Source organism: Rhinoraja longicauda, chromosome 29, assembly GCF_053455715.1.
Source record: "Rhinoraja longicauda isolate Sanriku21f chromosome 29, sRhiLon1.1, whole genome shotgun sequence".
NCBI lineage: Eukaryota > Metazoa > Chordata > Chondrichthyes > Rajiformes > Arhynchobatidae > Rhinoraja > Rhinoraja longicauda.
This window is the reverse complement of record NC_135981.1, coordinates 9,822,598-9,848,838: the sequence shown is the minus strand read 5'-3', so window position 1 is coordinate 9,848,838 and position 26,241 is coordinate 9,822,598. Positions and strand designations below refer to the sequence as shown.

Below are 26,241 nucleotides of genomic sequence, written 5' to 3'. Positions count from 1 at the left end.
GTTAACATTTCAGATTGAAGAACCTTCATCAAATCTGGGAAAGACACTTGTTCAAACAACCTCCAATTGAATGTGGAGTTTGGGGGACGAGAATATTAGGACCAGGGGAATACTATTTTTGCTCTGTCTAGGAGAGAATGAGCGCTGAAATATGTGAGGCGGGAGAGATATGATCAGCAGTACCATACATTACAGTAGAGGGGAATCCAGATTTGAGGAAGGTAGACATTTCAGAGGCACCGATGTGTAAAATCTTATCACTGAAGCAAATACGATGAGACAGAGGAATCAGGCGAATGGAATTAAGTCCTTGAAGGAAGGGTGAAAGTCATGGTCATTGAATTACACAGCATGGAAATAGGCCTTTCGACCCATAGCGTCCATGCCAACTATGAAGGATGCATGGTCAATATAACTCCGGAAGTCTGTGGGCCTGGATTTTTTTAGCTAGCCTATTTCCTAAGTTGGAGGCAGAGAGATTTAAAAAGAGAAAGGGCCAAAAATGGACCATGTGAAGGTGAGAACAAGGTGAAAATTGGCTGGAAGTGATGAAATTCTCGAGTTCTGCATACGTGCAGGGAGCATCACAATGTTGTTATCAGTGTACTCAGGGTCAAAAGACTTGGGGGAATGGATCAGAGTTAGAGTGAAACATAGACTATTCTACATCTCTCGCAAAAAGGACAGACGTAGTTAGGGCCCTTCTGAGTAGATATACCTTTCATCTGGAGAAAACAAGTGGTGAATGAACGTGTTGGTGGAGGGGAATTGGGTGGGTTCAAGGAGGAAATAATGTCCTCAGACTCTCCTGATGTGACATGAAGGTATAAACTGATGATTATGTCCATGGTGAAGATGAACCAGTTGGAACCAGGGAATTGGAAATAAACTTAAATAATACGTGGGAAGGAACCAGACTAGAGTAGGAAAAATAGAATCAAGGGGAAGAAATATGTTTGGTGGGACGAGAGCTGAAACAAGGGGCTGCCTACACATTTCTGCTTGTTCTGCATGCGGTCCTCACCCTGGTACTCCAATGCTGTTGGAATAAAAACTAACATGCCACTGGCTTTCCAATTGCTTGCTCTATCTGCATATTAACCTGTGCGATACTAGCAATTGAGTCATGTCACCAAGAATGGACACCAGGCAGAGTCACAGATACAAAGTAGTAAGTCTCATTAGGAAACATGGATTTCATAAGAATAAAAGATACCTGAAAGAGAGTCACAGGGGGAATGCTGTTTACCAAGCAGCAAGTCACTTGGGAAACAATGTATATCTCAGAGTGAAGTACATGGGAAATATGTATCGGATATCTGAGCAAGAGTCATCTGTGTAATAATGCACACATGGAGAAGTGTTACACAGGAAACATTTTAAGTTTGTAGGGCCACAAGGAAAGAGCAAGAAAGAATAAATAATTCCACAGCCTTCTCAAAGAGACAGCACAGTCATGTGGAGCTGAATAACCAAATGAAAGGAAATGAATAATTACATCCACAAACTATCCATTATTTAAAATTAGATATTTTTAAATTGATGAAACCAATTTTTTTTATCTTTAAATGAATCTGCTTAAACTTTAGCTATAGTCCTCTCAAGAATTTTTAGTTTAGGTATTTTGGCATAAGTAACCTCAAATTATGTCACTTCCCCACCCTTCCATCTTATTTATTTTTCTCTCTTCTTTAGATTGAACAGCAGCTCTACAGAGCACAGAAGCAAAATGGACATTTGCCAATTCTCTATAAAAGAAAAAATGATGTCATTTTTAATGCTAATTAAAACAGATTCAGTCTTAACTGCAGTTCAAGACAAAATATAAAAGGCAATGGGACAAAGCAGCCCAGACAACAGTCCAGTCAGCCCATTTTAATATGTCATTCTTTAATGCATGTTAGTACACTTCCAATATTCAGGGATCTATTAGTATTCAACTGCTAATCCAGAACATAACCACTTATACAGTGAAGCTACAGATAGCTGGATGCAAAGATTCTTTCCCTTCTAACACCCCTAAGAACTTCCAATTTCTATTGGATTCTTTTGACCACTAGGTTTCCCCGAATCAAAATTTAATTAGACAAAAATTGATTTAATTTTTTTTTAAATCATTTGGACATTAAACCAAACAAAACCCAGGTTCAATTTCTGCAAAGGAGATGCATTTAAGATCCCCAAACAGTTAATTCAGAAATTGGCCTTTTATTGTGGCTGAATTTGACACAAGCAAAATGGTTTGACCTTCCCTGACAGTGATTATTACTACATCCTTTAATTTAAAGAGACACATTGAGGTGCACTAGTTAAGCAACCTGATTATTTTATGTTCACAGCAACTATGTTCCACCATGCAGCGAGACATCAGCTGATGCGGTCTCCAAGGGGATTGCTATGGAAACTGGGTTACCACGGAAATGCTGATACTGAACTATTCCGACAGTAAGATGAATTTACCATTGAACATCTGGGCACATAATGCTACAAAAATCGATCTTCAAGCGCATCGGATGCCTTCTTCAAGTACATAATACAAATAAAAAGCATATTTGACATCCTTTTACAGGTTATGGATGAGAAGAAAAAAAACAATCTTTTGAACAAATAGTACAATATACTTGTATCCTAAAGAGATTTTTCTTTATATAAAATAAATCTATCCATTCCGGAAATTATTCTGTTGGGTTTTAATTAACATTCATACGTAGAGTTTAGGTAGATGTTAATCCTAAAGTGACACTCATCACTGCAGAATTTTAAAAGCTTTAGGCAGTGGACTTGTCTCATGTTTTGTTAGCGTCAGTCTTAATCAGTGAAGTAGAAAATATTAGGTCTACATTGTAGGGCCAACGTTTCATATTGTGAGGGGACAAAGTGAAGGGAGCTTAGTGAAGTGTAGTTCTAAACATTTATGTTGCAATTTATCATATCTTAGAAAGGTAGGTCTTTGCAGGGAAATGTCCCAAATGGCAATGATAAACTACTGTGCTGCCAGGTAGAGAAGGAACTGGGATGAGGAGCTGAGCTAATCGAAGCTCCTTTCGTTGCACAGGTCAAAAGAGAATACAACAGCAAGTCACTGGAGGTTGCGCCTGTCATCTAATTGTGGCCAGCTATAAAGTGGAAATGACACAACATCACAGCGGGTTCCTGGCTGCCTTATCATAGATATAATAAAACATGGAGGCAGTGTAAAAAACAGACAGCCTCAGGATATCCATTTACTTCCACAAAAAAAACAGGTGGAGGATGGAGAAAGATAATATGGAATTTTAATAGAGCTACTCCAAACAGAGACTTTTAGACTGTGACCTACATTATACAATGGGATAGTTTTCATCACTTGATATTGCTTCAATGGATCCAATTTGTATAAATGCCGGTCAGTGATGAAAATTGCACGATCTTCAGGTTTATTAAATCTATTTATCTGTAGGGAGAGACAAACAAATACAGTTTAAACCATGAAACCAATCCAAAATTATAGCTCAAAGCCCTATTTTTCCTAACTTTTCCTCACCCAACTTTCCAACAGAAATGGCCAATTTAGCACCAATTAAAAGCAGAATTTGACATTCTATCATTCTATTGACATTCTATTGAGGTAACCTCAAAATGAAATCTTTAAAAAGACTGAAGAATTTAACACATCATATTGTGAGCTAAACAGTATACAGGTTTTTGAAAATATACCTGCTCATTCTTATACTGAGAAACATAGAACCCCATTGTTGTCATTGTGAATACTTCTAAATATTAATTGTGGTACACATCTGCTGGGCAAATATTGAAAACTGACTATCCAAAAATCTAGTTTCCATTCTCAAATGTGATACTAAAGATTTTGAATACTTTTACTCTGTTCATCAAAGGGATGTCTATGCTCACGAAAGGAACATTTTTGCACATTTTTGAAAATGAACAGTGGCAAATTTAATAACTACTTTCACCACAATGTTGTTATGCTGAAGTTTCCATTCTTTGAATTCCAAGTAAAAGCTTTGAAGCAGAGACTGCTTAGAATGAAGGAACAATGAGTGCAACAGTATTTGCACCTCTACATTCTCAAGCAGTTTCTAACTTATTTCCGATTATCCTTTGATGCAGTGACATTGTTCAATTTGAGCTAAACATTACACACAAGAGAGGTTTTAGGTACCTGCCAGCGGGAGAAATAAAATAAGTGTTTTATACAGGCATCAATGCAAACAAATGAATGATGGATTGGGATTGACTGGAATATACTGTAAAAAAAATCAGCATTGGCTTGATGGGCTGTAATAATTCTATGTTTCGAGATGTGTTTGAATGGTGAAACTCATGACAACCTGTTCTCTCAACAAATAAGATACTTACCTTCCGTACATGACTGGAAAAGAGTGTGTTCATGTATTTGTCCTTTCGCTTCAGTTCATTAGCTCTTGCAGAGAAAGCAGGTGTCATCTGTGGATTATCCCTTTTCTGAAAAATGTAATGAAGAGTTGATAAGCAGTCTTTGTAATTTCACCACAAGGACTCTTAAGAGTTGATGATTTAAAAAAAAAAATCATCCAACAAAAGAAATGAATAAAAGCAGAAAATCTGAGAAATGCTTGGCAGGTCAGGCAGTGTCTACCAGACCTGAAATGTAAACTCTCTCTTTCCACTAACACTGCCTGATCTGTTGAGTGTTTTTAGCATATATTTTGTATTTAAAATTCCATTATATGCATTTTTTTAAATTTTCACCAAAAGAAATGAACTGGCATTTTGTAAATTGTAGCAAATTTGGTTCAAAACTACAGAACTGTTTGTATGTTGAAGATATATTATTTATTCAAAATAAAAAGGCAACTTTGAAGGTAGAACTCCCAGTATGAGTGATCCTTAAATTTATATAATCAACAACAGTGTGAAAATACCAGCTTTTATAACATAGAACAGTACAACACAAGAAAAAGATCATTAGCCCACAATGTCTGTGCTGAACATGTTGCCGAGAGCATCTCTTCCCTACCTGTTTATAATCTACATCTCTCCATTTCCTGCATATCCTTATGCCAATTTAAAAGTCTCTTAAATGCCACTGTGCCTCACAACCACCCTTGTCAGCGGGTTCCAGGCACTCACCACACTGTGTTAAAAAATTATCCCACATATCACCATTAAACTTCGCCCCTCTCAACTTAAATCTATGCTGTTTAGTATATGACTTTTCCATTCTGGGGAAAAGATTATGACTGTTGACTCCATCTATGCCTCTCATAAATTTCTATACTTTTATCCTCCTGCTTTCCAAAGAAAACAGTCCAAGTCTGTCCAACATTTCCCTGCAGCTGATACCACCAAAAATTAATCTTTGCAGTGAATAGATTCAAGTACAAAATGTTTAACTAAATTAATATTTCTTCATTTCTTCCCTAGTTAATGCAACGCTTTACAAGAAATAAATCTCTTTTCGCTCTATTTTCCCCGAAACAGGTGTTGTTGGGAAGTAATCAGCCAATAATATGCTTGCATTCTGATTTACTTTGCATGGCTTTTCCTTTGCAAACTAACCTCACTGCTCATTCCATTCTGGACTACTTATAACTGTGAAGCACACGGGTATTCTTGGGGATCCAGGACAAGAGCAGACATGGGGCAGTAATTTCAAGCGTCCTTCCCTTCCTTTCCCTCTGCGCTCTTTCCCAGTAACATTGAGCATGGACAAACCTATCCATAACCATGATTATTTCTTCACAGATTCTTACCAGCTAATATACTTGTGATATGATCATGCATAAGAGTCATAGAGTGATACTGTACAGAAACCGGGTGTTCAGCTCACTGAAACCATGCCGACCTTCAAACACTCGTCCTACATGAATCCCGCTTTTATTCTCTCTACATTCCCATCAACTGCCCCCACATTCCACCACTCACCTACCCTCTTAGTGACAATCCTCAGTAACTAATTAACATATCCACCTGCATGTCTCTGGGATGTGAAAGGAAACTGAAATACCTGGAGGAAACCAACACAGTAACAGGGAGAACCCTCAAACTCTACAGATAGACACAAAATGCTGGAGTAACTCAGCAGGAAAGGCAGCATGTCAGGAGAGAAGGAATGAGTGACGTTTCGGGTCGAGACCCTTCTCAAACTTTACACACATTGCTGGAGATCCAAATTGAACGCTGTCTCTAGCACTGAGAGAGTGGCTGGCTGTGTCACTGAAATTCCTTCATGGCAAATCAGTTATTCCCCGCCTCCCAGCTTAATCTATTGAAGGTTGATCTCATTTTCAAGAAGAAAGCAAAATCATTATTCAAGATTGTGTTTGAACTGGGAACACTTTGTCACAAAACAAATGTACACATGTTTTAGCTTCAGATGTTAAGTGTTTGCTCAATTCAAACCACAATGCTTTTAGTCTAAGGTAATTGAGTCAAGTCCTACTAAAATAATTTTGCATGAGCTAACTGTTATTATACTTTAGCATTAATCGATTCATTATTGGAGGAGATGTTCTTCATTAAAGATTCCAGAACACTAGCAAAAACAACTTAGAGTTCTCCTGATGTCCTGGGCAGCATCTTTTCCTGAATAAGTAACACTTATTCTCATTATCACATGTGAGAGGTTGTTAGTGCAGTATAGTCTTTATCTGCATAATAGTAATTACATTCAAGAAGTATTCTTTAAAAAAGCATTTTTTATATATTTTATCATAAAATGATCCAGGTCTGTTTTCTCCCTGTACACTTTGGCATAAAGTTATAGGAATTATAGCTTTATTATGTACATCATAAATACATCAATGAATTTTGTTGTTGATAAAATTCTCAGGCAGCTGAGCTAACCATTATTAGGACCGAAAAATCCCAAATTACAGTAAAAGTTGCCAAGTAGATTAGCTTGATTGGGTTATTGCTGGTTTCTGAGGGTTCCAACAAGGATGAAAGATCTAGCAAAGCTGCTGAATGCAGGTTGCAAACCACAGGGCTGCTGAATCTCATTAATGCACAACTATTATCAGCTAAGAGGAGCCATGCCTTGCTCTCCTTCCAACCCATCTCTCTCTCTCTCTATATATATATATATATATCTACTCTCATACATCCGTTTCTCTCCCTCAGACAAAGTTTTCAATGGATTATATTTCCGCAGCGACAGATCCTACTGCACTGTAATTAATAACAGTACAAGCAAATCAATCAGCGATAATGGCAGCAGAAAATGAGAAACTGAAAGGGTGGATGTATTGGTGTGGGGCCAGATGCTGGCAAGATTCCCCACACAACACAGATTTTATTCCAGCTGGTGCACCAGTTGATTGATACCTCTTGATGAAACAAGCAAAAAGATCCCAAGATAAGCAAAAATACTCAAATACATTGTGAAATTCATTATATGATCGGTTAGAGAAACAAGATTTGTGGAAATATTCTATAAATCCATCAAAATCGAATGAGCAAAGTAGAGGAATAATATTTAGATAAAGTATCCATGTTTAATTCATAAATTCATTTTATTGTCAAGTAAAATCACTTGATGAGGACGTTGCCAGGAATGGAACATGGTACCTAGTGGTAGATGGGATATGCTAGGGTGGTTGGCTTCAGAATTGAGACGGCCAAAGGTGGACTTAACTGATTCATAAAATTCTAGTGTCCCAGATAGAATAAATAGGACGGATTCATTTCCTTTAGCAAAGAAGCCCCAAAACAAGGGTTTGAGAGATTAGAGGGGAAGATGAGGAAAGTAATTTCCCCCTACACGGAATGGATCTGGAACTCATAGCTTGAAAGGAGAGGCAATGAACCTCAAAATGTAATTTTGAACCTGGATATGAACTTGAAAAGCTGTGACATGTAGGGCTACAGACCCACTGCTGAAAATTGGATGGGGTTGATTAACTCTTTTTCAACCAGCACAGACATAATAGGCCTCATAGTCCCTTCCATATTCAATGAATTGTATTCTCTGGCAACAAGGTTAATGAGGTGTAAGGGTTTCCAGGCTACCCGTGAGAGAGTATATTCAACAGCAGTAATATTATGGGCTTTCCAAAGGAGCTTTAAATGAATATGATCTGAAATGTAAACCAGTCCTAGGTTTCTTTTAATTTAATATTTATAGGAAGTGAAAATATGCAGAGAAACAATGTGTATACAGAGAATTCTGCAAGGGAGAAGGGAAAGAAATTATTAAATTGAGTTTTTTATAATAAAGGAAAGGACTATTTCCTGAGGCTGCCAAGTCCATGACAAATGATCATTAGTTTCAAATGAACATGGGGAGAGAGAGGCGAGAGATTAGAAGCAATTTTTCTCAGACTGAGTGTTAGTGAAGCATGGTACGATTGGCCACAGGGAAAGTGGAAGTAGGGATTTCCAAGGGGAAAACTTATATACATTTTAAATGCAGGTAAAATTTTGAAGATTTGCTTTCTTTCACTGTTGTTTATTCTGGCAAAGGGCCAGGAGAGACATAATGAATCATGTGGCTTCCTTTCGTATTTTTATCTTGCAAGAGCTCATAGTGATAGAATCAATGTTTTTTGCAAAAATATTAAATTCCTGATCCTAAGTAATTTAATTAGGAACCGGAAAGATTAGATATTTGACTACTGTATCTCCTATAAATACTGTTAAGTGGGAGAAAGCTTAAGTGGAAGTGTTTCAGTGCTGTGAAACCTTCGTAATGCGATGTAACGGACACAAAACATAAATAACTCCTTGTTTAGTTTTGTTCAGGGATACAGCATGGAAACAGGCCCTTCAGTCCACCGAGTCCAAGTCAAACATCATCACCCGTTCATTCGAGTTCTCTGTCATCCTACTTTCTCATCCACTATCTACACATTTGAAACCGGAGCACGTGGATGAAACACTCGCGGTCACAGGTAGAACATGCAAACTCCGCACAGACAGATGAATTGTATTCTCTGGCATGAGGTCAGGATCAAACCTGCGTCTCTTGCAGTGTTAAGCAGCATCTTTAACAGCGGCACCACTGTGCCGCCCTAACTTTTGTCTGACTGCTATGATTTTATTATTTTTACATTGAGGAGGGCAGTGTGTCTGCAAGTTAATATTCAAAATAAGACAGGCAATACAATCCAGTCCTTGGTCACATTCCTCCTAATGGTAAAGGTAATCAACTTGGAGGATGTGCCTTTTGAAACAGGAGGATGGATTGTTAATATTATATTTCCCTCTAAAAGTGTGCTCAAAGGATGAGGAGGTGCAGTTCCTAACTCTTATAGCAAGCTCCATTGTAACAGTGCAGGAGACAGCAGACAAATAGGTCACAGTGGGAGAATTATACTAATTGAATGTAGATGTCCCTCAAAGCAATGACCCAATCTGTACCATACAACATATTGTGTGCACCAATTACACACAGTAAATTAGAAGAAGGACATGTGAATTGTTGCTTCAATTATAAGGATTGTTTGGGTCCCTGGGTGGTGGGAAGGGATGAGGTAAAATAGCAGATGTTACAAGGAAGCAAAGTGCCTTGATAAGGGAATATTTATGGAGATGGAAAAGTGGACCAGAAAGTCCCAAGAGAATGGTGCTCTCAGAATGTGGAAAGGGAAAGGCATGTCCAGTGGTGGAACCTCATTGAGGATGGCTTAAATTACAAAGTATAATCTATTGAACGTGGAGGCGGCCACGGATGAAAGTGAGAACTCTGTTCTTGTTTTGGTTGGGAAAAAGAATGAGAGATGAAATACATTAAATGAAGAGACATGTTAAAAGGCTCTATCAACCATTGGTAGAGAGGAAGCCATGATAATGTTAAAAGGAAGATGTCTTAGGAAGATGTCTTTCTTTTTTCCATAATCAATAGACAATAGACAATAGGTGCAGGAGTAGGCCGTTCGGCCCTTCGAGCCAGCACCACCATTCAATATGATCATGGCTGATCATTCTCAATCAGTACCCCGTTCCTGCCTTCTCCCCATACCCCCTAATTGTGGCTTTGCTCTGCCATGTCTATTTCTTGCACCTTTTCTTCTCCAAGACAGATCAAAAATAAACTCCCCTGATGCTGTAATCCACTGCACAAAGAGTATGATAAAAGCAATGGTTAGAGTGGATGCATGATATAAGTGAGTAATAAACTTTGAAGATGGCCTTCAGCAACAAACTTTAAGCTGTACAGGCTGCACCAAGTTTAATGTCAGACTTTATCAATGGCAATTGATAAGAAGCTGAAAGTGTGTAGCACCTGTTTGTTTACGAAGATGAAAAGACTGAGCTGTTGGTCATATGTCTGGTAAATTGGTTGGGATTCAAGGAAGGGGACAAGTAGTCAACGACTGTGGGGCCGGAGAAGGCACCTAATTAAAATATAGGAAGCCCAGGCCCATGTCCCTGGGCTTCAACTTTCAGTAAGATCAGAGCAGTTCCAGGGTAAGCTGCATGCAGTTAAAGCATGTTAAAAGAAAATTAACTTGGTGACAGTGGGCAGCATTAATTGTGCAAACCAACTCCAATGAAATTAATTTAACAAAATTAATTGACAAAATAAATCCTACTCAGCATTGAAAATATAATTAAACTGATATCTAAAAAATCATGTTTCAACCCTATTGCTTAATTCCCCAAATTATTGAAATTGACGATATAAACTTCAAACCTGTCCAGATTTGTACGTAAATTTCCTACTGCAATCCTAAGTGTTTGTATGACCACATCTGGAACAGAATGCGTTAATTTGTTAAGGAATCCATGCAAGTTCTTTCATCCATTGAGCTAGCCAAAGTCATATCAAATTGATCATAAAAAGCAGTGACAAACAGCATTTCTTTTGGACTATATGGACCAAAACATGAAGTTATTTTTCCATTTTGGAAAATCAGGAATTAATTATTTATACTTGGTTTATTATGTGTAGAAGTTGACTACGCAAGAACTAATTTTGATTCTCATAAATTGTATCTAACCATATCATTTGGGATGAACTTTAGGCATCGTTATGAAAGGCTTTCTTTTAGTTCATTTTATGCTGCAAGAGCACCTTATAAATCATAATTTTGGGGATCAATGGGACTTGCATTTGAAGATGCACGACGACATTGTCAACATATGGCAGGAGTTTGAAACCTACAATCTGAAATAACCTGCTCAGGCCCCACATATGGAAACTCAAGATCAAATGCTGGAAAACTTACTGGAACATATCATCTTTCAAAAGACAGCAAAACATTTTTTCTGAAAAAAATTAATTCCTCCCAATTGAACAGTCATCCTTTTCAGTGTGAAATTTGTTGCATGGTGAGCTAGTAGTACTTTTTCTTCATATAACGAGTCCATTTACATTCTTCCCTCCGTGGCTTAACAGCAGAAAAATATAGCCTATTTTATGAAGTGAACAAGTCCCAATAGCTTAAATTCAGCAATCAAAACAAAACAAAACAGTATCAAGTTCAATTATTTCTTTATGCTTCCAGAAATTCAACTACATTGAGAGTGCTATTTAGAACGAAACCTGCAGAAGTTGTCTTTAGGATTGGAATTACCTCAACAATGAAAATCTAATTTATTTGACTGATAATCATCATCACTTAGATCACAGCGCAAAGCTGAATGAGATTTCCATTTGAAAAAATAATAAATATTTGCAAACATTTTTGTAAATTTAAGAATTTTAAACCACTATCAGACAATCAGTACTGAGTAAAAAAGGAAGGTATGAGAGATGATTTCTACAATGCAATAACTTTATTACTCACAGTTGCCAAGTAATTGCCCTCCCAGCTTCTCTGGAGGCCCAGATCACCTCTCTGGCCCTTCAGGTTCGCAAAGGCTGCAACCTTTGCTCTGACCTGCGGTAAGTCGGCAGGTGGGATGCTCTTAATCAGTTGAAATGCTCTCCATCTAACGGCAGAATTAAAATGAAAACAATTCAATGCAATAAAGACTTGCCTTTAATGAGCAGTTTTTACAAAGTGACATTTGCAAACATTAAAAGTGTTTAAATTTAACAGATTAAAAATACAAAGCATTTGAGAGGTTAATGACATTTTGGTTTAACATCTCATCTAAAAAATGCCATTTCAGACTGTGCACGATTCTCTTAATGCTTTGCTGGGAGTGTCATTGTTGGGCATCAAAGAACATTGGTAAATTAAAGTTTGAATAACGAAATATCAGTAGTGTCCAGTCTGCTTCCAATATTAACACCAAAGTAGAAATAATTCATTTCTTCCTGATTTTCACCAATTTATCAGCCAGGTAGACTTATCCAAGATTAATTTCTAATCGGTAGCGTGGGCAATGTTCAAGGACATGACAACAGACTTGAACGTACAAACCATGGTTGTTACTAACTTACAAAGGAGTGTGTTCCTACTATGATGATCCGAGTATTCTCTGACTAGAAACTTTGGTTGAACCAGGATTTCCGCAATCTATTTAGGACCAGGTATGCAGAATTCAACATACAAGAAGACCAAGAATAATCTTATAAAGCCCAAACTACTATAGGCTTTGCATTACTAAGGCTGCATTACATTCTTTGGCTTGCAATATCATAGCCTGGATTACCAAGAATGACTGACACTTTTTGGGGGGTTTTTGTTGTTGTATTGTTTCGTTGAATGTGCCTGTAAAGCTGAAGTAAGAATGTAATTGTTCCTGTCCCAGTGTAAACAATAATTAAACAGTCTTGAGACATTTCAGTTTTAGGTTCCAGAAACATTCATTAATTTAACTTATTAAAAAAAGTTCAATCACCGAGTTTCACCAATGTCGTGCCTCTAGAAATGCAATAAATAATGAAAAAGTCATAGATTGGTGTGGTATTCCTCTGCACTCATTCTGTAAACTACATGGTGCTCTGAGATTTGTAATATATTTAACCTGTATTTAGAGGAATACATAAAATGGAGAGACTAAATGCAGACTGGGCGATTTTTTTGCGGAACACCTTCGATCAACCCGAGTAAACCAACCTGATCACCCGGTTGCTGGACACTTTCATTCTCCTTTCCCATTCCTACACAGACCACTCTTTGTCAGAGTGAGGCTAAACGCAAATTGGAGGAACAGCATCTCATATTTCGCTTGGGTATGAATATTGATTTCTCTCACTTCTGGTAGCCCCGGCATTCCCTCTCTCTCTATCCTTCTTCCACCCAAGTCGCACTAGCTTCTCATTTTCACCCTACAAACAGCTTACAGTGGCCTGTTTCCTTTATTGTCGTTGCTTTTTTGCATATCTTTCATTCATTGTTCTTTATCCCTCCACATCACCGTCTATATCTCTCGTTTCCCTTATCCCTAATCAGTCTGAAGAAGGGTCTCAAACTGAAACATCACCCATTCCTTCTCTCCATAGATGTTGCCTATCCCGCTGAGTTACTCCAGCTTTTTGTGTCTATGTTCAGTTTAAACTAGCATCTGCAGTTCCTTCTTACACAAAGGATCTATTAACTTCTGAAGCCTTGAAAAATATTTATTCGGAAGAAATAGTGAATTTCATTATTCGGACTGGTCATTTTTTCAAATAGGGATACATGTTAAAGCAAACCTGCTGTGCAATGTGCCAGAAAATGGCGTTTTGCACTGTAAGTGATCCCATCAGTCATAAGAGTCTGTTGATTGTTTCCTGAGCATATTCGCTGATGAGTTGAGTACTGGTAACTGTTAATTAAATTTCTGCTAGATTAAATTCTAAGACTTCCATGTAATTATACACAAGGAGAAAGCTACAAGAACAGCCACAACTCCAATGATGGCATGCAAGTGCCAAAGTCTATTCCAACAACTACAGTACTCTCAAACATATCATTTCTGCAGTTAGTGTGGTGAAAATTGCAGGTGCATGTGAATGGCACAACCTACAGGTTCTCCATCAAGTTACGCATCACCCAAACTCGGGTATATATCAATTTTCCTTTATTCTCGCTAGGTCTAAATTCTAGAACTCCTCATGTGGATATATGTTCACCAGAAGGACTGCAGCAATTAAAGAATGTGGCACAGAACAACTTTCTCAACAGAAATTAGGGATGGGCAAGAAATATTGCCCTTGTCAGTGGTGCCCATATCCCGAAAAATGAATGGAAATATAAAAAACAAAATGCAAATCCAGCATGATTGCTTTATACTGAGTTTTATCACCTAAATTAATTAATTATTCTTTCTTCATTGATCCTTTGGGGATAATTTTTGGATTTTTAAGTAAAGCTTAATCCTGGCATATGTCATTATTGGTTCAATAGTTTTAAGTACTTCAATTTATAGTATGGTATTTCTGAACCAACTGGGTAGAAGATACAGCACACTTTTGTATTCTCTTATATGAAATAGTTACACATTAAGGATTGATGCTGTTGTTTTCCTTGAAACTTGATAATTAATTTTTGAGATTATATTTTCTTGGACTTTGCTAAATACTTAGCATTTTATCTAAGCCTAAAGAAATCTGACCAAATGGTCCAGTCTGAAAGCCATGAACAGATGAGGATGGCATTGGAAAAGTAAACAACACATTCCAAACCGATTAAAGGACTGAGGTTGCACCCCTTGTACTTTGTGTAATTTGTGATTTACCTCAATTTAAAGTTAAAAAAAATTCAATCACATAGAGGTTCCATGGACACAATGATCAAGAAAGATTTAATTCATAAATTTATGAATCAAATTCTGAAAACGGAATCTATTTATGATTTTAAAGTCTGTAGAAAACTAAAATTACATCTTAAGCAAATGTTACAGGATAAAGATGATGAGAATTTGAATTACCAGTATCGTAAAACTCTAACTTTCACTGTTTTGCAAATTTTTGGTTAAAACCTACCAGTACAGTCATGGCAAGACTTTCATACTATCATTCATCAACTAATTTTAGCCTACAACCAATTGCTGTGGACTTTCAAACTTATTTTTAAGAGTGTGAAATTTTGGGGTGAATTGTGTGTAGTACACAATCCCTTCACATGCAGGTTTTCTGTAACTGATGTATTAAATACCCCACTAACAGCCTGGGTTGACGCCTCTACCTATGTCTATGTAACTTATCTTCTTGAGAGGATTCAGGGAAAATCTCCCAGCAAATAAAAATCTCATTCAACTCTGAAAATACCATCTGCAATGTAATCTCATTGAGATGGTGGGCATTAAACAGTATTTGTGGTATTGTGTGTTTAAGATTTACTGTACATAATTAATAAACCATACTCATAATGCTGGGAAACATTTTACCTTTGGTAAACAGACTTCAATGTTTCATCAAATTTACGTATGATCTTGGGTGGAGTTGGCCACTTCACATGTTTACCATAATCCTTCAAGGTCCCAACATTCTGGAAACGTCTGCCTACTTCCCGGATATAAGATTTCACCTTGTATTTCCTGTAGTAATTTATGATGGTGTAGACGGCTCTTGTGCGTTTATAACGAAGTCGAGCTATGGTTCCCCTCCAGATCTGTAAAAGAAAAAGAATGTTTAATTAAGGAAAATAGGCCAGAAATCTACCTATTGTCTAAAATACAAATAGACCTGTGCCAAAATTAGGTTAAATACCTTTAAAATCCTCATTTTTCAAATTGAATTATAGGGGTACCATGGCAAATGAGTCTTTGATCACCTGCATTTTCTACATCATTACTTTGGTCCTCTAATATATTTAATTAAGACAATCATTACTCAATTCTGACAGAATGAATTTTAAGATAATTTCCCATTTGGCAAAATTACCTTTTTTTCTTCCTTACCCACTTCTTCCCCCACAAAATTACTCTGCATCATTCTATCATTGACAAAGAAAGGCAGCGTGATCTTTGCCGTTCACTAATGCAACTCTGTCAAAATCTTCCGTGAAAAACTTAATGAAGCCTTGTGGTTTGCTTCTCCACGGATTCTCAATACTCTTAAAAAATTATCACCTTTTGCAAGCGGCTAATGTCAACAATCCAAAGACTGCAGAATACATGAGAAGTTACCACAACGCCTCTTGGATTCTGCCATTCTATTAATTAACAATCCACATTGCAGCTCTTGCAGATTTTCAATTCATTCACAAACAAAACTCTTGTTATTTATAACCTTTAGCTGGGTGATTGAACTTACAATAGAACTTTAATTGAAACTTTGGCCCTCACTGAAACCTCCTTGCCTATTTGTGTACCTTCCACAGTGTTGGTAATACCCATTAAGTCAGATCTTATCTTGTACCTTTAAATCTTTTGATCACGACAGCTTCTTCCATAACCATCTTCCAAAATCTGCCATTTTCTGTGATTCCTCTGCATCTTGATCACTAACAAAACCATATAACACCACTTACTTGAATTCTTCATATATATCACCTTACTCAACTCTAACCCCACTTCCCTCAGTACTCTAGCAGAAATAAATACACTTCATTGTAGTAGTGGTTGCAAAATTCTTCTGCCTATATTTTTAACTAACATTTGTCACGATCCTCAAGAACCACATATATGATAAGCAACATATTTGGCTTCCATATTTGATACCTAAATTCAATACCTTTTAACATATTTTATTGGATCTTTTATGAGGATGAATTTCTTTAGCCAAAGGAATTGGAATTCATTGGTACTGATAAGGGTTTTTTTTAAAAAGGAGATTCATAGGTTCTTGATTAGTAAGATCGTCAAAGGTTATGTTGAGAAGGCAGGAGAATGGGGTTGAGAGGGAAAAATAGATCACCATGATCAAATGGTGGAGCAGACTCGATGTGCAGAATGGTCTACTTCTGCTCCTATGTCTTATGGATCTTCACATAGCATGTGTAAACCAGGCCAGGTTTCACCTTTAATAAACGTGACAATTTAAAATACATACGTATTGGCTCGGTATTGAATCATTTTGCAAAAATATATGGTTACACATTGTAGATTTTAGCAGAAAATTCATTGCTTCATTCCTCATATTCAGGATTGAAATATTTGGAAACATCATTAAACTGGACACAAAGTGCTGGAGTAACTCAATGGGTCAGGCAGCATTGGTCAGCATCTGAAATGTCACCTATCCATGTTCTCCATAGATGCTGCCTGACCTATTGAGTTACTCCAGTACTTTGTGTCTTTTTTGTAAAGCAGCCTATGCAGTTCGTTGTGTCTATCACTAAATTAGAAATGGCTATTTCTCTGGCTGATTAGTGCTTACCCAAAATAACAATCTACCTTAAATTTTGAATTGGTTCTAAAATGGGGAATGTTTTCAAATAGAAACCAATAGGCATTTACCTGCCCGAAAGGAAGGAATGTTTAATAAGAAAATTGTCAAGATGAAAATGGCTTGTCTTTTATTTTAATTCAGATGTTTGAAATCTACACCTCGTTGATTTTACATCCAATTACAATTTCAAATTTGACCATGAGTGATTGACTTATGAATTAAGTCATTTAAAACAAGAGATTTTTCCATTCTAGCACAGGTGCATGCTCATTCAAAGGATAATGTAAAAATAAAACAGAACTATGATTCCCTCTCCCTCCCAATTATCCAGTGTCAAAACAGGGTATTTAATGAATAGTATCAGTTCTGACTCTTTGGAAGAGATAATTTTTTTGTCCCACTTCCCTGCTTTTCCTCCCTTGCCCAACATTTTTATTTCTATTTTCAAATAGGTATCTTTGCAGGTTACTGTTGGATGATGTCATGGTGACGACAACTGGAAGTTCCGTCATGAAATGCTGGTTGCTGCAAAATGTATGCCTGCACATTCTGGAATTCCAGGCCTGTACAGTGCAGCGCACAATTGCATCCATTGAGGTCCAGATACTACAGCATCAGAACTTCTACTCACTCCTGGATTCCCGAGGAATGAGTGGAGAGTTCTTATCTTACCATGCTTGGTGTAACCCCATTCAAATGATTGTGGTCATTGACTTTGATTAAAAAGCTAAGTGAGACTGTTTGGGGTTTATTTTATGTTTTTGTTAGTACTCATGTTTACATTTAGTACTCATGTTTATAATTAAATATGTTGAATGCATTTTAAAATAACTTTCTCTAATGTTTTCAACCACTCATCAATACATTCCGGGCAATTTATAATGAAATACATAAATAAAATAAATCAATAGGTTATCCTGTGATAAAATGGTTGTCTGATGCAATATTACTTGCCTTCGAGCTAAAAGAGAATGTAGAAGTATGTCACGTATTCTTGTTCATTGTCAAGGATTAAATTATTTGCAAATATTACAGAGAATAAAGACGCAATTATCAATAGATATTAAACACATTCCTCTTGCGGAATTCCCACCCAAAACTGTCCATAAAAGATCTACAATATTTATGCAATCAAACAGTAGGTCTTTGGTACTAAGTTTACAGTGGAACTACATGGAACAAATCTACCTGAAAATAGAGGCAACAGTAACAAAAATGAATATCCTCAACAACATCCAGTTAAAAGCATTATTTTTTTTGCTAAACGAAGCCGTTTAAATATTTTAAAATTTTAATTCGTATATTCTATTCTTATGTTTATAACTGAATAGGGAAAAATATTTAATAATTCAGTTACATCTGAACCTTTTACATCCTGGACATTTAAAGTCTTACAGATAAAAATATGCCATATAGAAAATAAAGAATACCGTTAATTCTTTAAGATGACATGCTGTGAGCAAGCTGCTTTCAAATTGCTTTTCCAATGCAAACAGATGCAGCCTTTCACATGAAGCCCAAAATGGATGGCTAGGGGCACTATATCGAGACATAAGGTTTCCCTTGCTGACTCTAGATGTTTATGGGATTTCATTCCAACCAACTGCCAGTACATTCTGAGATACTGCTAGCCACTCAAACATTCATTATGAATTTATACCCCCTGCTAGACTAGAAGCCAGTATATTAAGCATTTTGTAATGTAACTTACTAAAATTGGAAAAAAGCACCAAACAATCTTTTTTACAATTTATACTCATTATTCTGTACATATGCAGATATCTATGCTAAACTTAATAAATTATAACACATATAAAACTTTGAAAATAAAAAAATGATTGGGTGATGATAAAATAATGGTTGGATTTTACATCAGTTAAAGTTCAGTTGTGATGCATTACTATAGGTCCCAGAGACTGCTTTTAAAACCAAGTTTATCCCATTTACAATGCCAAAAAGATTTTCAGCTCATTTACCAGCTCTTCTCATCTAACATACACAATTTAGTTCTGTAAACGGATGAAAAAACTTAATGTATTTTAAAAATTGGAGTCTAATATTTCAGTTTATTTCTATTTCTTAGACTCTAAACCATAGCAACTTGAGCAAGACTCTCGACTGCAGATTACAGGCTTCACAAGGCAGCTGTTCCTGTAGTTGCATCATTAACCAACAGTAAAGGGCTGGAGGAATTCTCACTTTCTGATAGGTACAACACTTTGAGGCACTATTGCAAAAACTTCAACCATTGTCACATTAATTTCCTTTAAAAAAACTTTTTTTCTCCACTCTAATGATGATCTAATGGTTTCCTTGTGGTATTTTTTTTAAATGGGAAAAATAGTAAAGACTGAATGCTTTGAATTTCCCAGACCATACGAATACAAATGGTGGCTATTTGTAACAGGTCATGGTGCATTTGGGTTCCTACATTTTTGTCTTGGTCTATTCCACAAAATATGGAGGTTATGTCATTCTTCACACTACAACCAAACTTCACTTTTCAGCCAAGGCATTCTCTTCACACAGTTAGTGGTGACCCTGAAAATACTTTAGAAGCCAGATAATTTTACGAGAGTTAACATTCGGACATTATTTGCTGAAATTAGTGTCTCATCATCTAATGGTGCTCCAGACTGACAGCCACAGATGAACATTCCAGATTCAGCCTGTTCAGCAGGTACTAACAAGTTCACCTAATGGAAACCGGAACGCCCACAGCCAAGAATACATTTCTCTCTCTCTCTCTTACTACTTACAGAGCCTTCCCAAGACTTACTCAAAGTTTGCATGACCTTTTTTGAGGCTAGGGGATGAGTGGGCGTGTCATCTGGAGTAATAAGGAACACTGCCAATATAATTCCAGGTTGTACAATATCACGGTGTCGCAACCACAGATGAGCCTCATACCCAATGATGGCAATGGAATTTGGCATATTGATGATAAATCTGACACCATGTGCACAATTACATCAGGCAATCGCTTGATATATTACTAGTTAGCTCTCCCAATTGGGCTTCAGTTAGCAGGTGGCGAATGTGAATGAATTGAGTGGAATGAGGGTGTCTGATTTTTTTTCCTGATGCATTACTGAGTTCATTGCTCATCTGTCCCATATTTCAGTTAAATTCTGAATATGGGCTACATAAGTAGAATTGATATGACAGCCAAGGTTCTGTACCTAAATTTCTGTGGGGTTAGGAGAGGGCACCCAGACATGGTGTAGAAAGAAGGATATAGTGCAGAAAGAAGTTGGGGATGAGAACAGTAGGAATTTACGTAAAGAGAAAACTAGTTGGGAGTCAGTGGTACAGTTCGATAGAATGGAGCTTGAAATAAAAAAGGGGGAACCAGGTTAGGAGACAAATGAAATGGTGGGGAGTGAAGTGGGGAAGATTGTTTTAAAGATTAATGTTGATGACATAAAAGGTCATAAAGGCAGATAGGAAGACATAGGAAAATGTAAGACTGCCAGTACAGTATGATCTAGGTGGTAAATTTACATAGGATGACAAAGTAACACACACTTTGATATAAACAGTGTAATTCAAACAGAGGAAATGGAGCGCCACAAAAATTGTTATATGGAGCTATTACTATTTAACAGGAAGTATGTGGCTTTGTATGACATTTAAACTGATATTTTATACTTATGAGGTACTGTACAGTAAATTGAAAGCAGCTGATGCACTTAGCTGTTTACAATTTTTGCCATAATATTTATTCTCTCACATTTTTTGACAAGTTAAGAATTCTTGGGTAGGCAGTTGATGAAATTGGTTGCAGTGAAGGAGCATTTTCATCACAAAATAACCAGAAAGAGGCTGTAAAATGCATCCTGTTCTTTGGGGAATTAGTCAGAAAGTAGTGGTGTGGCTGCATAAGGTACAGAATGCAGTCAACTACTTATCTACCTTCTTGGCAGAAAGGTATAAAGATTATGAAAGAGAAAATAAATAAGTATCTCATAAACTAAAAATAATACATGTCTGTGACATTGGAAAGATATAAACCTCAATTTATGCTCACGGTTTCATTTTCCTATTCTAAAAGATGCAATGCAACCCAAGATTAAACTCTTGCAAGGGATCTACACAAGTAATTGCATCGCTATTTGGGCAAAGCATAACAAATACATGGCCTTTGAAACAGGTACAGTTTGTCAACAATCAAAGACTGTTGGAGAGGTTTTAAGAGTATCACAAAATGCTGGAGTAACTCAGCAGGTCAGCAGCATCTCTGGAGAGAAGGAATGGGTGACGTCCAAGAGTAGACATCCTCAGTGTATCATGGAATCAAAGGGATGAACCCACTAAAGAGATATACATAAGCTATTCATGAGGGGGATAGGATAGATGCACAATCTTTTACACAGAGTTGGGGAATCAAGAACCTGAGAACACAGGCTTAAGGTGAGAGGGGACAGATTTAATGGGAATCTGAAGGGAAACATGTTCCCAAAAAGGTTGGTGGGTATATGGAATGGTCTGTTGGAGGAGGTAGTTAAGGCAGAAACTATAGCAACATTTAAAGGACATTTGAACATGGATAGGAAAGGTTTTGTAAGATGTGGGCCGGCAGGTGGGACTAGTGGAGATGCGGCACCTTGGTTGACATGGGCAAGCTGGGCCGAAGGGCCTGTTTCCATGCTGTACGAATCAATAACTCCAGAATGGAGTCAGCCAGTGAGACAGGCCCTTCTCGTCTGACTAAGGCAGGTGTAGATATACTAGTATCATGGGGAGTGAATGTGCAGGGAGAAATGGTACAACCATGATCTGGCCTAATGGATTCAAATGGTTTCTGTGGCAAGGCTTTATTAATTCATTGATTGATAATGATCCCTATTTTGTAATTATTTTGCATTATTCAAATTATTGAATAACTGATATTTTGAACCATCTTTGAAAATGAATAAATTGTAAATGAAGACTTTATAAAATTCTCAGCTAATACAAAGTGCTTCATCACAATTAGCGACTAAAATAAATGCATACTGCTTAAACAGGTGGCAGCAGTTTAAATGTTGCAGCTTTAGATGAAATAGATTTAATTACTTTGTTAATTAGTTAGCAAATGTTACCAACTAATTTAATTTCTTAGCTATCATTTCAAATCCTCTCTCAGTTTATGGATGGGATTGGAGACTGCAGGGAGTATCATTAACCGAAATGAACCAATAAAGTAGTGAAGATAGACAAAAAAAAAAGCTGGGGTAACTCAGCGGGTCAGATAGCTTCCCTGGAGAAAAGGAATAGGTGGCATTTTGGGTTGAGACCCTTCTTCAGTCTGAGAGTCAGGGGAAAGCGCGACAAATAAACTAGTGACCCTTGATAGTTGATTGTCCTGCACTGGGACTGCGATGAGAGAGAGCACAAGAGAGAGAATATCTTATGGGATCGATGCCTGTGGGCAGGATGAGGTGCTCTGCGCAACATGCAAAACTGATGGGGGCACATGTACATATGCCTTTTGCACCAGGTGGAAAACAGAAAAACGGATTCATATCCCACAGTTGTGCTTCCCTATGTTGATGCTCTGTAGAAATTACCTCCGGAGAATACAGGGACAAGGTGGAGAATTTTGGTGGATGAATGGCATGCAGACACAGGCTTAGCTTGTGTCACTTACTCTTTACGTGCTTTACACTCCAACATCATCTAATTAATAAGTACCATGCTGAAACAGCAATGGTCTAATGCTGCCAATTGCATATTCACAGACATTTTTGACACAATCGCTAACAAATCACTTGCACCGCTCGGAGCATTGAAATAAAGGGCAACTTACACCCAAAATTAGTGAAACTTTCTTTGCATTGAGAAAAATCTGAGATTTTTCAAATATTGAAACTTCTCAAAATGCAATGATGGTAAACAGATGAATAATTGTTGACAATCACTCAATGAAATATATTTAGTTAAGAACCTGGTGATTCGCAAAGAGGTCACTGGTTGGGTCTTCCTTAATAATTGAAGATTGTTGGCTTGTATTGAATATGTTGACAGCATACTTCATCTTTCTTCTCCTGTGTTACTTTTATGATTCTAGAAAGCCTGGGCTAGAGGGACTTCAGGAGGTCTTTGTGAAACATAAATGGATTACAGTAATCAAAGTTCCGGCAGAAGTAAGCGAATGATTGATGCTGACACAAATGACTAATGGCTTAATACAAAAGAAAATCCTGCATAGTTTGTCATCATTAGATGTATTTGACTGAACTGCAGGTTCTTTGTTAATATTTTATTCTGCATGTTCGAAAGGAATACATTTCTGGCCATTAAATAAGTAAACTATTTAGGAAGACTAGTATTTTGCTTGTTAATTTAATAAAAATGAAACAACTTCCACATTACTGACCTGTTGAGTTACTCCAGCATTTTGTGTCTATCCACATTAGCTCAATCATTTTATTCCAAAGATCCCTAATATGATCCCATAAGCGTCTTCATTCAGATTGACCAAAGCAGTGATATGATTGTAAAATTATCCCTAGTGTCTCAGGGTTCAGGAAATCGAAACCTTAATTAGCAATGGAAGAACTTGTGGCCTTTCCTTGCACATATTGCCATTTTGGAAATCTTCTAAATATTTCCCCATGATTTTCAGTTTGTACTTTGATAGCATCACCCACAGATTACTGAGTCAGTTTTCACACTTACATTGATGACAAACAGATCGGCCTTCTTGATATCTTTTCTAATATTATCATACCCAAAGGTAATGTGAACATTTTTTGGATATCAATCGATCTCTTTATATCACTGGAGTCGTCTCTAATACCGCATCCACCCTCCCCATGGCTCACCAGTATTGGCTATTTTTAGTCTGGAAATATCTTCCTTAAATCTCCATCTGAAGAAGGGTCTCGCCCCAAAACGTCACCCATTTCTTCTCTCCAGAGATGTTACCTGTCCCGCTGAGTTACTCCAGCTTTTTGTGTCTATCTTCGGTTTAAACCGGTATCTGCAGTTCCTTCCTACACAATACCTACCTTAAATTCTTCCATTTTCCCATCCTCTTTTATTTCCCTTTGCCCATCCTTATTAGTTAATGAATCCAATATCAATGTCAATTCCCAATGTCCATACAGTAATTGATTACTGTAATCAATTTATGTTTCACAAAGACCTCCTGAAGTCCCTCTAGACCTTGTACAATGGTGAAGTTATCAGATTCAAAAAAAGAACTTTGCCCCTTCTACAATGCTGTATGTTCCTGGGATGCATACTTTTCTTACGAATTCAATAGACATCCCACATTCAACAGCTTTGTGTACACACACTCACATTCAAGTCCCTCCGTTCTTTAAAAAATTATTATTTTCAGAATCTGGGATCGCTAGCATTTATTTTTATAATCAGCATGATGGACTTCCAGAACCCTCTTTCTTTGTGTGAGGAATGACTGCAATCACAGGAGTGTTTTCACTTTAATGCCCTTTAATTTCAATTTTACTTTTGCTTTAAGTGCTTTGATGCCACACTTGGTCAAATGCAAGCTTGGAGGTGAGGTCATCTCACCTCCATTACTCAGATCCTTGGGACATTTTTAGACCAAGGCTGTAATGTTGTCTGCAGCCAAGTGGTTCTGGCAAAAGATAAAATGGGCATCATTGAGCATGTTATTGATAAGAAAGTAGCAGTTGACAGCACTATTGTCATCATTTTGATGATGATTGAGAGTACGGTGATTGTGATAATTAACCAGATTTGTCAAACTATTTGTGAATAGGACATACATCTGAAATAACAGGGTAAGTACTTGATGGAACACGATTCTGATCATAAATCTCACTTTTGTAAATCATTGATGCATTTGTTCTTTATGAAACAACTTGAATTATATTTGTGAACTGGAATGTTAAAAATATAATAATTAGTGTTTTCTGTTAGGTTGGTTGCTTGGTAACAGTGATCTATCCCTAAAGGCTTCATTGGCTAGTGCTAAAAAAAACCTCAAGTAATTATTCAGTTGTTCTCTGAAGAAAATTCCCAATGTATTTCCTATATTTTACTGAAAATAAAACTATTTGCATTATTCAGTGCATGCATTCAAATAACTCAATATTTTTGTAGCTTTGAAGAGGACTGATCAATGGAGGTAAAAATAAACAGCTATTCAGTGTGAATAACAGTTTACAAGCCAAGTCATTTCTATTTAGTCAGATTGGGGTTGTACACGGAGATCTTTCAATGTGTACCTAACAGTTTAGATAAGACCTTAGCTTCTGATTCAATGAAAGAATGGACATGTGTGCTAATCGAAAGTTGTTTATGAGCTTTGAAAGATTTATCATTGATGGTGCTGTTTGAATTTCGGGATTAAACAAACTAAGTTGTGCTTTTATCCATTATGACCGAATAAGTATATTAAAGCATACTTTGTGATTTCCGTGAAGTGCTTTGGTTATGAAACTAAACAATGGTTTCATAAGATTTAGTATGTCTATATCCAGGAGTGTATTCTACAGAATTCTATTGTGTAAGAAAATAACCTCATAATAATTTTTGTTTGTGGAGCAACGAGTAATGGGAGATATATTGGAAACTGAATCTTCACTTTGTCTTGACAGTGTTCACTGCAATGTAAGCAGAAGAGTTCCATTTATCCGAAAAGCAAGCTGTTAGAATTGGATTACAATGTCTGCCAGTAAAGTGCAGTACAAACCATCCATGCTGTGCAGGGAAGCATTCTGCTCCATCGAATGTTAATTGGGAAGACCAGCTGCTGTCTCCTGCTGTGTAAATGCGGAGGTCTGGAACAGTTATCTTGCACCCAACTGCCGCTTTCAGATAATGCAATACATAATATCCCACTATAAGCAAATGGTGCCACTAATAAACTTAGGAATGTAGTATTAAAGCAAGATTGTACTCGGTTATTGTGGTATTCCCACTGTATAATTTATGCTATGAACGAAGCAGCAATGCAAGAAATACAAGGTAAAAAGAAATAAAACTTTTTAACAGCTTTTTTTGCTGGAAGCTGGATAGACAATAGACAATAGGTGCGGGAATAGGCCATTCAGCCGTTGTGCCAGCACCACCATTCAATGTGATCATGGCTGATCATTCTCAATCAGTACCCCGTTCCTGCCTTCTCC

At 37.0% G+C, this 26,241-nt stretch overlaps 1 protein-coding gene and 1 long non-coding RNA gene across 2 annotated transcripts in view; one reads left to right on the top strand and one right to left on the bottom strand.

The window, feature by feature from the left end:
• LOC144607527 (unconventional myosin-Id-like) overlaps positions 1-26,241 on the bottom strand; it is a 296,615-nt gene that overhangs the window by 125,888 nt on the left and 144,486 nt on the right. Inside the window, exons 17-20 of the mRNA XM_078424424.1 lie at positions 15,190-15,413; positions 11,715-11,859; positions 4,360-4,464; positions 3,320-3,433 (exon numbers count right to left, since the gene is read on the bottom strand). Of these exons, the coding sequence (XP_078280550.1) occupies positions 3,320-3,433; positions 4,360-4,464; positions 11,715-11,859; positions 15,190-15,413 (588 nt within the window). The remainder of the gene's footprint in view (positions 1-3,319; positions 3,434-4,359; positions 4,465-11,714; positions 11,860-15,189; positions 15,414-26,241) is intronic.
• Positions 24,702-26,241, top strand: part of LOC144607529 (uncharacterized) — a 28,662-nt gene continuing 27,122 nt past the window's right edge. The window contains exon 1 of the long non-coding RNA XR_013549109.1: positions 24,702-24,891. This is a non-coding gene — a long non-coding RNA (uncharacterized LOC144607529). The remainder of the gene's footprint in view (positions 24,892-26,241) is intronic.